The sequence below is a fragment of the Pristiophorus japonicus genome, chromosome 2 (assembly GCF_044704955.1).
Source record: "Pristiophorus japonicus isolate sPriJap1 chromosome 2, sPriJap1.hap1, whole genome shotgun sequence".
Lineage (NCBI taxonomy): Eukaryota > Metazoa > Chordata > Chondrichthyes > Pristiophoridae > Pristiophorus > Pristiophorus japonicus.
This window is the reverse complement of record NC_091978.1, coordinates 159,455,066-159,470,703: the sequence shown is the minus strand read 5'-3', so window position 1 is coordinate 159,470,703 and position 15,638 is coordinate 159,455,066. Positions and strand designations below refer to the sequence as shown.

At 44.2% G+C, this 15,638-nt stretch overlaps 1 protein-coding gene across 1 annotated transcript in view; it reads left to right on the top strand.

Moving 5' to 3' along the window:
• The window catches only part of LOC139229015 (magnesium transporter NIPA2-like), a 35,374-nt gene extending 28,838 nt beyond the window's left edge, over window positions 1-6,536 (top strand). Inside the window, exon 6 of the mRNA XM_070860682.1 lies at window positions 5,884-6,536. Coding sequence (XP_070716783.1) covers window positions 5,884-6,536 — 653 coding nt within the window. The remainder of the gene's footprint in view (window positions 1-5,883) is intronic.
• The last annotated feature ends 9,102 nt before the right edge of the window (window positions 6,537-15,638 follow it).

Sequence of the window (15,638 nt, the reverse complement as noted above, 5' to 3'; positions counted from 1 at the left end):
TAATAATGAATGGTCAGCAGAGAGGGAATGGGTGACCAGCAGGAAGAGCAGTGGAAGGAAGGTAGTGCAGGAATCCCCTGTGGTCATCCCCCTGCAAAACAGATACACTATTTTGGGTACTGTTGGGAGGGGGGGGGGATGACTAATCAGGGGAGGGCAGCAGCAGCCAAGTTCATGACACCATGGATGCCTCTGCTGCACAGGAGGGCAGGAAAAAGAGTTGGAAAGCTATAGTGGTAGAGGATTCTATTGTAAGGGGAATAGATAGGCGTTTCTGCGGTTGCAACTGAGACTCCAGGATGGTATGTTGCCTCCCTGGTGCAAGGGTCAAGGATGTCTCGGAGTGGCTGCAGGATATTTTGGAGGGGGAGGGTGAACAGCCAGTTGTCATGGTGCATATAGGTACCAATAATATAGGTAAAAAACAGGATGAGTTCCTACAAGCTGAATTTGGGGAGCTAGGAGGTAAATTAAAAAGCAGGACCTCAAAGGTAGTAATCTCAGGATTGCTGCCAGTGCCACGTGCTAGCCAGAGTAGAAATAGCAGGATAGCTAAGATGAATACATGGCTTAAGGAGTGGTGCAGAAGGGAGGGATTCAAATTCCTGGGACATTGGAACCGGTTCTGGAGGAGGTGGGACCAGTACAAACTGGATGGTCTGCACCTGGGCAGGACCAGAACCAATGTCCTAGGAGGAGTGTTTGCTAGTTCTGCTGGGGAGGGGTTAAACTAATATGGAAGGGGGATGGGAACCTATACAGGGAGAGAGAGGGAAGTAAAATGGGGACAGAAGCAACAGATAGAAAGAAGAAAAGTAAAAGTGGAGGGCAGAGAACCCCAAGGCAAAAATCAAAGGGCCACATTACAGCAAAATTCTAAAGGGACGAAGTGTGTTAAAAAGACAAGCCTGAAGGCTCTGTGCCTCAATATGAGGAGTATTCATAATAAGGTGGATGAATTAACTGCGCAGGCAGCTATTAACGAATATGATATAATTGGGATTATGGAGACATGGCTCCAGAGTGACCAAGACTGGGAACTCAACATCCAGGAGTATTCAACATTCAGGAAGGATAGACAGAAAGGAAAAGGAGGTGGGGTAGCGTTGCTGGTTAAAGAGGAAATTAACGCAATAGTAAGGAAAGACATTAGCTTGGATGATGTGGAATTTGTATGGATAGAGCTGCAGAATACCAATGGGCAGAAAACGCTCGTGGGAGTTGTGTACAGATCTCCAAACAATAGTAGTGAGGTTGGGGACAGCATCAAACAAGAAATTAGGGATGCATGCAATAAAGGTACAGCAGATATCATGGGCGACTTTAATCTATATATAGATTGGGCTAACCAAACTTGTAGCAATACAGTGGAGGAGGACTTCCTGGAGTGTATTAGGGATGGTTTTCTAGACCAATATGTCGAGGAACCAACTAGAGGGCTGGCCATCCTAGACTGGGTGATGTGTAATGAGAAAGGACTAATTAGCAATGTTGTTGTGTGAGGCCCCTTGGGAAAGAGGGACCATAATATGGTAGAACTCTTTATTAAGATGGAGAGTGACACAGTTAATTCAGAGACTGGGGTCCTGAACTTAAGGAAAGGTAAATTCGATGGTATGAGACGTGAATTGGCTAGAATAGACTGGCGAATGATACTTAAAGAGTTGACGGTGGCTTCAACAATTGTACATCCCTTTCTGGAGTAAAAATAAAATGGGGAAGGTGACTCAACCGTGGCTAACAAGGGAAATTAGGGATAGCGTTAAATCCAAGGAAGAGGCATGTAAATTGGCCAGAAAAAGCAGCAAACCTGGGGACAGAGAAATTTAGCATCCAGCAGAGGAGGACAAAGGGTTGAATTAGGAGGGGGGGAATAGAGTATGAAAGGAAGTTTGCTGGGAACATAAAAACTGACTGCAAAAGCTTCTATAGGTATGTGAAGAGAAAGACATTAGTGAAGACAAATGTAGGTCCCATGCAGTCTGAATCAGGTGAATTTATAATGGGGAACAGAGAAATGGCAGGTCAGTTGAACAAATACTTTGGTTCTGGCTTCACGAAGAAAGACATGAATAACCTTTCGGAAATACTAGGAGTCAGAGGATCCAGCGAGAAGGAGGAACTGAAGGAAATCCTTATTAGTCAGGAAATTGTGTTAGAGAATTTGATGGGATTGAAGGCCGATAAATCCCCTGGGCCTGCTAGTCTGCATCCCAGAGTACTTAAAGAAGTGGCCTTAGAAATAGTGGATGCATTGGTGATCATTTTCCAACAGTCTATCGACTCTGGATCAGTTCCTATGGACTGGAGGGTAGCTAATGTAACACCACTTTTTAAAAAGGGAGGGAGGGAGAAAATGGGTAATTATAGACCAGTTAGCCTGACATCAGTAGTGGGGAAAATGTTGGAATCAATTATTAAAGATGAAACAGCACCACATTTGGAAAGTAGTGACGGGATTGGTCCAAGTCAGCATGGATTTATGAAAGGGAAATCATGCTTGACAAATCTTCTCGAATTATTTGAGGATATAACTGGTAGAGTGGATAAGGGAGAACCAGTGGATGTGGTGTATTTGGACTTTCAAAAAGCTTTTGACAAGGTCCCACACAAGGGATTGTTGTGAAAAATTAAAGCACATGGTATTGGGGGTTAATGTGTTGACGTGGATAGAGAACTCGTTGGCAGACAGGAAGCAGAGAGTCGGGATAAACGGGTCCTTTTCAGAATGGCAGGCAGTGACTAGTGGGGTGCCGCAGGGCTCAGTGCTGGGACCCCAGCTATTTACAATATACATTAACGATTTAGATGAAGGAATTGAGTGTAATATCTCCAAGTTTGTAGATGACACTAAATTTGGTGGCAGTGTGAGCTATGAGGAGGATGCCAAGAGGCTGCAGGGTGACTTGGACAGGTTAGGTGAGTGGGCAAATGCATGGCAGATGCAGTATAATCTGGATAAATGTGAGGTTATTCACTTTGGTGGCAAAAAAACAAAGGCAGAATATTATCTGAATGGCGGCAGATTAGGAAAAGGGGAAGTACAACGATACCTAGGTGTCATGGTACATCAGTCATTGAAAGTTGGCATGCAGGTACAGCAGGCAGTGATGAAGGCAAATGGCATGTTGGCCTTCACAGCTAGGGGATTTGAGTTTAGGAGCATTGAGGTCTTACTGCAGTTGTACAGGGCCTTGATGAGGCCTCACCTGGAATATTGTGTTCAGTTTTGGTCTCCTAATCTGAAGAAGGACGTTCTTGCTATTGAGGGAGTGCAGCGAAGGTTCACCAAACTGATTCCAGGGATGGCAGGACTGACCTATGAGGAGAGACTGGATCGGCTGCGCCTATATTCACTGGAGTTTAGAAGACTGAGAGGGGGTCTCATAGAAACATATAAAATTCTGAGGTGACTGGACAGGTTAGATGTAGGAAGAATGTTTCCGATGTTGGGGAAGTCCAGAACCAGGGGTCACAGTCTAAGGATAAGGGATAAGCTATTTAGGACCCAGATGAGGAGAAACTTTCACTCAGAGTTGTGAACCTGTGGAATTCTCTACCACAGAGAGTTGTTGATGCCAGTTCATTAGATATATTCAAGAGGGAGTTAGATCTGGCCCTTATGGCTAAAGGGATCAAGAGGTATGGAGGGAAAGCAGGAAAGGGTTGCTGAGATGAATGATCAGCCATGAACTTATTGAATAGTGGTGCAGACTCGAAGGGGCGAATGGCCGCCTAGATGTAATTTATCTGGATTTTGAAAAGGCCTTCGATAAGGTACCACATAATAGACTGATGAATAAGATATGAGAATGCGGAGTCAGGGAACAAGCAGTAGAATGGATAGCTAGCTGGTTTCAAAACAGAAACCAGAGAGTAGAGTAAAGGGTAGCTATTCAGAGTGGCAGAAGGTGGGTAGTAGTGTTCCATAAGGATCAGTGCTTGGACCAACTTTGTTCACAATTTATATTAACGATTTAGACTTTGGAATCAAAGACACAATTTCTAAATTTGCAGATGACACCAAATTGGCAGGGGGGGGCAGCGGGGGTGATAGTCAATACTGAGGACGGCAACAAATCCCAAGAGGACATAGAAGAATAATAGGGAGGTCACCCATCACTTAGAAAATAAGAATCTAAATGGGGTAGAAGAGCAAAGGGATCTCGAGGGTACAAATCCTGAAATCACTAAATGTAGTGACGCATGTTAATAAGGCCATTTTTTGATTAAAAAAAAAGCAAAGCAAGCACTAGGATATATTTCGAGAGGGATCGAATTGAAAAGTAGAGAAGTCGTGTTAAACTTGTATCAAACCTTGGTTAGACCACACTGGAGTACTGTGTACAATTCTGGTCACTATATTATAAAAATAACATAGAAACACTGGAGAGATGCAAAGAAGATTTAAAAGGATGATACCAGAAATGCGAGGTTATACCTATCTGGAAAGGATGAACAGGCTGGGTCTCATTTTTCTTGAAAAGAGAAGGTTGAGGGGTAACCTAATAGAGGTCTTTAAAATTATGAAAGGTGTGAGAGAGAGAGAGAGAGTCCCACATTCATCTGAGAAATAAAGCCGCTCCATTGGGCAGGCCACATCGTCCGCATGTCTAACACAAAACTCCCTAAGCAAGCGCTCTACTCTGAACTCACCATCATCATCATCATAGGTAGTCCCTCGAAATCGAGGAAGACTTGCTTCCACTCTTAACGTAAGTTCTTAGGTGGCTGTACAGTCCAATACGAGAAGCACAGTCTCTGTCACAGGTGGGATAAATAGTCGTTGAGGGAAGGGATGGGTGGGACTGGTTTGCCGCACGCTCTTTCCGCTGCCTGCGCTTGATTTCTGCATGCTCTCGGCGACTAGACTCAAGGAGCTCAGCGCCCTCCTGGATGCACTTCCTCCACTTAGAGCAGTCTTTGGAAAGGGACTCCCAGGTGCCAGTGGGGATGTTGCACTTTATCAGGGAGGCTTTGAGGGTGTCCTTGTAACGTTTCCGCTGCCCACATTTGGCTCGTTTGCCGTGAAGGAGTTCCAAGTAGAGCGCTTGCTTTGGGAGTCTCGTGTCTGGCATGCGAACTATATGGCCTGCCCAGCAGAACTGATCGAGTGTCGTCAGTGCTTCAATGCTGGGGATGTTGGCCTGGACTCTCACACTGCAAGCGAGCCCCAGGTGGGCAGAGGAAACATTTCAAGGACACCCTCAAAGCCTCTTTGATAAAGTGCAACATCTCCACTGGCACCTGGGAATCCCTGGCCCAAGACCACCCAAAGTGGAGGAAGAGCATCCGGGAGGGCGCTGAGCACCTCGAGTCTTGTCACCAGGAGCATGCAGAAATCAAACATAGACAGCGGAAGGAGCATGCGGCAAACCAAGCTACCCACCCGCCCTTTCCTTCAGCCACTGTCTGTTCCACTGTGACAGAGACTGTAATTCCCGCATTGGACTGTACAGCAACCTGAGAACTCACTTTTAGAGTGGAAGCAAGTCTTCCTTAATTCTGAGGGATTGCCTATGATGATGATGATGATGATGAAAGCTGCTTAACAATTCACATCTAGCATTGTCTAACTAACTGTTTCCATCAGCTTTGGAATCGTTGGAGTGCACAAGAGAAACTGAAGGACATGATGGTCACTTTTGATCACAAGGGGCCTATTACAGTCCTGGGGTTACACTATGTATAATAAGCTATTGGCTAGTGTGGACACACTGCTGAATGTAAGATGCTTGGACTACTTGTGTGAGTGGCAAGCTCCACTATATCCAAGAGAATTTCTAAAGCAGACTCAAAACTTGTAACAAACTTAAAGTATCATTTATGCAGAAATTATTTTTGTTTGTAATTTTGATTTACATTTTGTCTTCTTTCTTTCAGGGTTCATCATATTTGCCAGTGTAACAATCATAGTCTGCCTGGTGCTGATTTTTTTTGTTGCCCCCAAAGCGGGGCCAAACAATATACTGGTCTATATCTCCATTTGTTCACTGATTGGAGCCTTTTCTGTATCTTCTGTAAAGGGACTAGGTATTGCTATAAAAGAGCTGATTGAAAACAAACCAGTAGTCAGCAAATCTTTTAGTTGGATTCTACTTGCCACTTTGATCGTTTCTATCAGTATTCAAATCAGCTATTTAAATAAAGCTCTTGATATCTTCAACACCTCTGTAGTGACCCCTATTTACTATATATTCTTCACTACTGTTGTCATAACGTTCTCTGTTATCTTTTTCAAAGAATGGAACAATGTGGATATTAAGGATGTCATTGGGATTATCAGTGGATTCTGTACCATAATCTTGGGCATCTTTTTACTTCATGCTTTTAAGGATATTCAATTCACTTGGGAACAGTTAATGAAAGATGTTAAGAAAAACGAGAAAGCAGAAACAAATAGATTTGGCCATGATGACCACCATATATTGCTGGAGAATATGGACAGCCCACCTGCTATTTATGATGATGAAATACATTTATTCTTTAACCAAAGAACTGTTGGTTTTAAAGAGTGTTCTGATCTAAGTAGATAACTAGAAGAAGATGTATAGCTTTCCAAGAAATGATGGTCTCTTTAATCTTTTGAGATCTGCAGAAATGCTTGTATACCATCTACATAATCAAAAAATTACAAGATCTTCAAACTGCTGTAAAAATAGACAGAATTCTTATCTGTATGGTGTTCACTTATTGCTTATACATTCTATCTAATAATTCAAAACCATTTTTACGCTAAAAAGTGGATTATCCAATAACCTGAATGAAGCAATGTAAATAACAAAGTGCTGAAAGATCAGATAACTTGAATTAATCAACTTTGACTTATAAGAAGTAGATTGTAATTTCAGTTTGAGGCATTTGTTTCAGGGATCACACCAGGAACTGATGTGAAATGTAAATATTCAATCTTCAAATAATGGTGCACAATTAAAATGGGCTGCTTCATACCAGTGCAGAAATTAAGATCTGGGATGTAACTCTTAAGATAGTTTTACTGATAGTTGTGCATATGGCTTTTTAAAATACTGTGACGGCACTGGTTTTTATAAACTCTTAAATCATGCAATGATTTATATAATTTGACACTGCCATTTGTATGTAGTTGAAGAAGCTTTATGTCTTAATTTTTGATCATTATAAAAAGCTATGGTGAAATATAATATCAGTAATTTTGTTTATTATAAACAATCTTTTTCCAATTATAATCCATTTTCTTAGAATATATGCTCTGGGGCCAATATTAGCCAGCTCTTTTACATGTTTTGTGTATATGATGTGAAGTCCTGGTCTTCCTGAGAAAGAGAGTGTTTGAAGACTAGGACTTCAAATCTGGTACCAAGCTTATGGTCCAGAGGCAGTAGTGATACCCGCCCTCCGCTATGGCTCAGAGACGTGGACCATATACAGTAGACACTTCAAAGCGCTGGAGAAGTACTACCAGCACTGCCTCTAAGATCCTGCAAATCAACTTGGGAGGAAAGTGTTTTTGATAAAACCAGCATCGAAGCACTGACCACGCTCGACCAGCTCCGTTGGACGGGCCACATCGTCCGCATGCCTGATAGGAGACTCCCAAAGGAAACGCTCTACTCCGAACTCCTACACGACAAGTGAGCCCAAGGTGGGCAGAGGAAACGTTTCAAGGACACCCTCAAAGCCTCCTTGATAAAGTGCAACATCCCCACCGGCACCTGGGAATCCCTGGCCCAAGACCGCCCTAAGTGAAGGAAGAGCATCCAGGAGGGCGCTGAGCACCTCGAGTCATGTTGCTGAGAGCATGCAGAAACCAAAAGCAGACAGCAAAAGGAGTATGCACAAAACCAGACTACACACACACACATTCCTTCAACCACTGTCTATCCCACGTGTGACAGAGACTGTCGAGAACCAATGTCCTAAGGGGAGTGTTTGCTAGTGCTGTTGGGGAGGAGTTAAACTAACATGGCAGGGGGATGGGAACCTATGCAGGGAGACAGAGGGAAATAAAATGGAGGCAGAAGCAAAAGATAGAAAGGAGAATAGTAAAAGTGGAGGGCAGAGAAACCCAAGGCAAAAAACAAAGGGCCAGATTACAGCAAAATTCTAAAGGGGCAATGTGTGTTAAAAAGACGATCCTGAAGGCTCTGTGCCTCAATGCGAGGAGTATTCAGAATAAGGTGGACGAATTAACTGCGCAGACAGCAGCTAACGGATATGATGTAATTGGCATCACGGAGACATGGCTCCAGGGTGACCAAGGCTGGGAACTCAACATCCAGGGGTATTCAACATTTAGGAAGGATCGGCAGAGAGGGAAAGGAGGCTGGGTGGCGTTGCTGGTTAAAGAGAAAATTAATGCAATACTAAGGAAGGACATTAGCTTGGATGATGTGGAATCTGTGTGGGTGGAGCTATGGAATACCAAAGGGCAGAAAACGCTAGTGGGAGTTGTGTACAGACCACCAAACAGTAGTAGTTAGGTTGGGGACAGCATCAAACAAGAAATAAGGGATGTGTGCAATAAAGGTACAGAAGTTATCATGGACGACTTTAATCGACATATTGATTGGGCTAACCAAACTGGTAGCAATGCAGTGGAGGAGGATTTCCTGGAGTGTATTAGGGATGGTTTTCTGGACCAATATGTCGAGGAACCAACTAGAGTGCTGGCCATCCTAGACTGGGTGATGTGTAATGAGAAGGGACTAATTAGCAATCTTGTTGTGCGAGGCCCCTTGGGGAAGAGTGACCATAATATGGTAGAGTTCTTTATTAAGATGGAGAGTGACACAGTTCATTTGGAAACTAGAGTCCTGAACTTAAGGAAAGATAACTTTGACGGTATGAGGCATGAATTGGCTAGAATAGACTGATAAAGGATTCTTAAACGGTTGAAAGTGGATAAGCAATGGCAAACATTTAAAGATCACATGGATGAACTTCAACAATTGTACATCCCTGTCTGGAGTAAAAATAAAACTGGGAAGGTGGCTCACCGTGGCTAACAAGGGAAATTAAATCCAAGGAAGAGGCATATAAATTGGCTAGAAAAAGCAATAAACCTGAGGACTGGGAGAAATTTAGAATTCAATAGAGGAGGACTAAGGGTTTAATTAAGAAGGGGAAAATAGAGCAGGGAACAGAAAAACTGACTGCAAAAGCTTCTATAAATATGTGAAGACAAACGTAGGTCCCTTGCAGTCAGATTCGGGTGAATTTATAATGGGGAACAAAGAAATGGCAGACCAATTAAAAAAATACTTTGGTTCTGTCTTCACGAAGGAAGACACAAATAACCTTCCGAATGTACTAGGGGACAGTGGGTCCAGTGAGAAGGAGGAACTGAAGGATATCCTTATTCGGCGGGAATTGTGTTGGGGAAATTGATGGGATTGAAGGCTGATAAATCCCTGGGGACTGATCGTCTGCATCCCAGAGTACTTAAGGAAGTGGCCCTAGAAATAGTGAATGTATTGGTGATTGTTTTCCAACAGTCCATCGACTCTGGATCAGTTCCTATGGACTGGAGGGTAGCTAATGTAATACCACTTTTTAAAAAAGGAGGGAGAGAGAAAACGGGTAATTATAGACCGGTTAGCCTGACATTAGTAGTGGGGAAAATGTTGGAATCAATCATTAAGGATGAAATAGCAGCGCATTTGGAAAGCAGTGACAGGATCGGTCCAAGTCAGCATGGATTTATGAAAGGGAAATCATGCTTGACAAATCTTCTCGAATTTTTTGAGGATGTAACTAACAGAGTGAACAAGGGAGAACCAGTGGATGTGGTGTATTTGGACTTTCAAAAGGCTTTTGACAAGGTCCCGCACAAGAGATTGATGTGCAAAATCAAAGCGCATGGTATTGGGGGTGATGTACTGACGTGGATAGAGAACTGGTTGGCAGACAGGAAGCAGAGTGTCGGGATAAACAGGTCCTTTTCAGAATGGCAGGCAGTGACTAGTGGAGTGCCGCAGGGCTCCGTTCTGGGACCCCAACTCTTTACAATATATATTAACGATTTAGATGAAGGAATTGAGTGTAATATCTCCAAGTTTATACATGGCACTAAATTGGGTGGCGGTGTGAGCTGTGAGGAACATAAGAACATAAGAATTAGGGACAGGAGTAGGCCATCTAGCCCCTCGAGCCTGCTCCGCCATTCAACAAGATCATGGCTGATCTGGCCGTGGACTCAGCCCCACTTACCGCCCGCTCCCCGTAACCCTTAATTCCTTTATTAGTTAAAAATCTATCTATCTGTGATTTGAATACATTCAATGAGCTAGCCTCAACTGTTTCCTTGGGCAGAGAATTCCACAGATTCACAACCCTCTGGGAGACAAAATTCCTTCTCAACTCGGTTTTAAATTGGCTCCCCCGTATTTTTAGGATGTGCCCCCTAGTTCTAGTCTCCCCGACCAGTGGAAACAACCTCTCCGCCTCTATCTTGTCTATCCCTTTCATGATTTTAAATGTTTCTATAAGATCACCCCTCATCCTTCTGAACTCCAACGAGTAAAGACCCAGTCCATTCAATCTTTCATCATAAGGTAACCCCCTCATCTCCGGAATCAGCCTAGTGAATCGTCGCTGTACCCCCTCCAAAGCCAGTATATCCTTCCTTAAGTAAGGTTACCAAAACTGCACGCAGTACTCCAGGTGCGGCCTCACCAATACCCTATACAGTTGCAGCAGGACCTCCCTGCTTTTGTACTCCATCCCTCTCGCAATGAAGGCCAACATTCCATTCGCCTTCCTGATTACCTGCTGCACCTGCAAATTAACCTTTTGGGATTTATGCACAAGGACCCCCAGGTTCCTCTGCACCGCAGCATGTTGTAATTTCTCCCCATTCAAATAATATTCCCTTTTACTGTTTTTTTTTTCCAAGGTGGATGACCTCACATTTTCCAACATTGTATTCCATCTGCCAAACCTTAGCCCATTCGCTTAACCTACCTAAATCTCTTTGCAGCCTCTCTGTGTCCTCTACACAACTTGCTTTCCCACTAATCTTTGTGTCATCTGCAAATTTTGTGACACTACACTCTTTCCCTCTTTCAGGTCATCTATGTATATTGTAAACAGTTGTGGTCCCAGCACCGATCCCTGTGGCACACCACTAACCACCGATTTCCAACCCGAAAAGGACCCATTTATCCCAACTTTCTGCTTTCTGTTAGCTAGCCAATTCTCTATCCATGCTAATACATTTCCTCTGACTCCACGTACCTTTATCTTCTGCAGTAACCTTTTGTGTGGCACCTTATCGAATGCCTTTTGGAAATCTAAATACACCACATCCATCGGTACACCTCTATCCACCATGCTCGTTATATCCTCAAAGAATTCCAGTAAATTAGTTAAACATGATTTCCCCTTCATGAATCCATATTGCGTCTGCTTGATTGCACTATTCCTATCTAGATGTCCCACTATTTCTTCCTTAATGATAGCTTCAAGCATTTTCCCCACTACAGATGTTAAACTAACCGGCCTATAGTTACCTGCCTTTTGTCTGCCCCCCTTTTTAAACAGAGGCGTTACATTAGCTGCTTTCCAATCCGCTGGTACCTCCCCAGAGAATTTTGGTAGATTATAACGAATGCATCTGCTATAACTTCCGCCATCTCTTTTAATACCCTGGGATGCATTTCATCAGGACCAGGGGACTTGTCTACCTTGAGTCCCATTAGCCTGTCCAGCACTAACCCCCTCGTGATAATGATTATCTCAAGGTCCTCCCTCCCCATATTCCCGTGACCAGCAATTTTTGACATGGTTTTTGTGTCTTTCACTGTGAAGACCGAAGCAAAATAATTGTTTAAGGTCTCAGCCATTTCCACATTTCCCATTATTAAATCCCCCTTCTCATCTTCTAAGGGACCAACATTTACTTTAGTCACTCTTTTCCGTTTTATATATCGGTAAAAGCTTTTACGATCTGTTTTTATGTTTTGCGCAAGTTTACTTTTGTAATCTATCTTTCCTTTCTTTATTGCTTTCTTAGTCATTCTTTGCTGTCATTTAAAATGTTCCCAATCTGCTAGTTTCCCACTAACCTTGGCCACCTTATAAACATTGGTTTTTAATTTGATACTCTCCTTTATTTCCTTGGTTATCCACGACTGGTTATCCTTTCTCTTCCCGCCCTTCTTTTTCACTGGAATATATTTTTGTTGAGCACTATGAAAGGAGCTCCTTAAAAGTCCACCTCTGTTCCTCAATTGTGCCACCGTTTAGTCTGTGTTTCCAGTCTACTTTTAGCCAACTCTGCCCTCATCCCACTGTAGTCCCCTTTGTTTAAGCAAAGTACGCTCGTTTGAGACACTACTTCCTCACCCTCAATCTGTATTACAAATTCAACCATACTGTGATCACTCATTCCGAGAGGATCTTTTACTAGGAGATCGTTTATTATTCCTGTCTCATTACACAGGACCAGAGCTAAGATAGCTTGCTCCCTTGTAGGTTCTGTAACATACTGTTCTAAGAAACAATCCCGTATACATTCTATGAATTCCTCCTCCAGGTTACTCCGTGCGATTTGGTTTGACCAATCGATATGTAGATTTAAATCCCCCATGATTACTGCCGTTCCTTTTTCACATGCCTCCATTATTGCCCGCACAACGTGAAGTTATTATTTGGGGGCCTATAAACTATGCCCACCGGTGACTTTTTCCCGTTACTATCTCTAATCTCCACCCTCAATGATTCAACATTTTGTTCATTAGAGCCAATATCGTCTCTCACAACTGCCCTGATATCATCCTTTATTAACAGAGCTACCCCACCTCCTTTCCCTTCTTGTCTATCTTTCTGAATTGTCAGATACCCCTGTATGTTTAATTCCCAGTCTTGGCCCCCCTGCAACCACGTTTCTGTAATGGCCACCAAATCATACCCATTTGTAATGATTTGTGCCGTCAACTCATTTACTTTATTTCGAATGCTGCGTGCATTTAGGTAGAGTGTTTTAATACTATGTTTTAAACCATGATTTTTAGTTTTCACCCCTCCTGCAGCCCCTTTATATTCATACATATTGTCCCTTCCTATCACCTTGTGATTTACGCTTACCCCAGTGCTACTCTGCTCTGTTGCCTCCTGCCTTTTGCATTCTTTCTTGGGGCCCTGTTCATCTGAGCTCTCACCCACTCTAACTAGCTCAGAGCCCTCTCCTGGGTTCTGAATACTCTTTGCATTGAGGCACCGAGCTTTCATGCTTGCCTTTTTATTGCACTTTGACCCTTTAGAATTTTGCTGTACAGTGGCCCTTTTTGTTTTTTGCCTTGGGTTTCTCTGCCCTCCACTTTTACTCATCTCCTTTCTGTCTTTTGCTTCTGTCTCCATTTTGTTTCCCTCTGTCTCCCTGCATTGGTTCCCATCCCCCTGCCATATTAGTTTAACTCCTCCCCAACAGCACTCGCAAACATTCCCCCTAGGACATTGGTTCCGGTCCTGCCCAGGTGCAGACCGTCCGGTTTGTACTGGTCCCACCTCCCCCAGAACCGGTTCCAATGCCCCAGGAATTTGAATCCCTCCCTGCTGCACCACTGTTCAAGCCACGTATTTATCTGAGCTATTCTGCGATTCCTATTCTGACTAGCACATGGCACTGGTAGCAATCCCGAGATTACTACTTTTGAGGTCCTACGTTTTAATTTAGCTCCTAGCTCCTTAAATTCGTATCGTAGGACCTCATCCCTTTTATTTACCTATATCGTTGGTACCAATGTGCACCACGACAACTGGCTGTTCACCCTCTCTTTTCAGAATGTCCTGCATCCGCTCCGAGACTTCCTAGACCCTTGCACCAGCGAGGCAACATACCATCATAGAGTCTCGGTTGCAGCCGCAGAAACGCCTATCTATTCCCCTATCACTATCGCTCTCCCACTCTTTTTCCTGCCCTCCTGTGCAGCAGAGCCAGCCACGGTGCCATGAACTTGGCTGCTGCTGCCCTCCCCTGATGAATCATCCCCCTCAACAGTACTCAAAACGGTGTATCTGTTTTGCAGTGGGATGACCGCAGGGGACCCCTGCACTACTTCCTTGCACTGCTCTTCCTGCTGGTCTTCCATTCCCTAACTGGCTGTGGACCCTTCACCTGCGGTAAGACCAACTTGCTACACGTGCTACTCACGTCATTCTCAGCATCGTGGATGCTCCAGAGTAAATCCACCCTCAGCTCCAATTCCGCAACGCGGATCGTCAGGAGTTGGAGGCGGATACACTTCCCACACACGTAGTCGTCAGGGACAGCGGAGGCATCCCAGATTTCCCACATAGTACAGGAGGAGCATAACACTTGTCCGAGCTCGCCTGCCATGACTTAACCCTTAGATTAACTTAAATTGGCAACAACAGTGCTAAAAGTTACTCACTGATATAGAAGAGAAAAAAGAAAAACTACTTGCCAGTCACCAGCCAATCACTTAACCCCTTGGCTGTGACGTCACCTTTCTATTTCTTTCTACTTTTTGCCTTCTCCCTGTAGCTGCACAAGCTGGGCCTTTTATAGGCCTCTCGCCGACCCCGGACTCCTGACTCAGCGACGCACCTCCCGACCTCGCGGCCTTTATAGGCCTCTCTGACTCACGGGCTCCCGACTCAGCGATGCACCTCCCGACCTCGCGGCCTTTGTAGGCCTCTCTGACTCACGGACTTCCGACTCAGCGACGTTAAGAGGCTGCAGGGTGACTTGGACAGGTTAGGTGAGTGGGCAAATGCATGGCAGATGCAGTATAATGTGGATAAATGTGAGGTTATCCATTTTGGGGGCAAAAACACAAAGGCAGAATATTATCTGAATGGCGGCAGATTAGGAAAAGGGGAGGTTCAACGAGACCTGGGTGTCATGGTTCATCAGTCATTGAAAGTTGGCATGCAGGTACAGCAGACAGTGAAGAAGGCAAATGGTATGTTGGCCTTCATAGCTAGGGGATTTGAGTATAGGAGCAGGGAGGTCTTACTGCAGTTGTACAGGGCCTTGGTGAGGCCTCACCTGGAATATTGTGTTCAGTTTTGGTCTCCTAATCTGAGGAAGGATATTCTTGCTATTGAGAGAGTGCAGCAAAGGTTCACCAGACTGATTCCAGGGATGGCTGGATTGTCATATGAGGAGAGACTGGATCAACTGGGCCTGTATTCACTGGAGTTTAGAAGAATGAGAGGGGATCTCATAGAAACATATAAGATTCTAATGGGACAGGACAGGTTAGATGCGGGAAGAATGTTCCCGATGTTGGGGAAGTCCAGAACCAGGGGACATAGTCTTAGGATAAGGGGTAGGCCATTTAGGACTGAGATGAGGAGAAACTTCTTCACTCAGAGAGTTGTTAACCTGTGGAATTCCCTACCGCAGAGAGTTGATGCCAGTTCATTGGATATAGAAGGAGTTAGATATGGCCCTTACGGCTAAGGGGATCAAGGGATATGGAGAGAAAGCAGGAAAGGAGTACTGAGGCAATGATCAGCCATGATCTTATTGAATGTCGGTGCAGGCTCGAAGGGCCGAACAGCCTACTCCTGCACCTAGTTTCTATGTTTCTATGTTCATTCCCGTATTGGACTGTGCAGTCACCTGAGAAGTCGCTTTTAGAGTAGAATCAATTCTTCCTCGATTCTGAGGGACTGGCGATGATGAT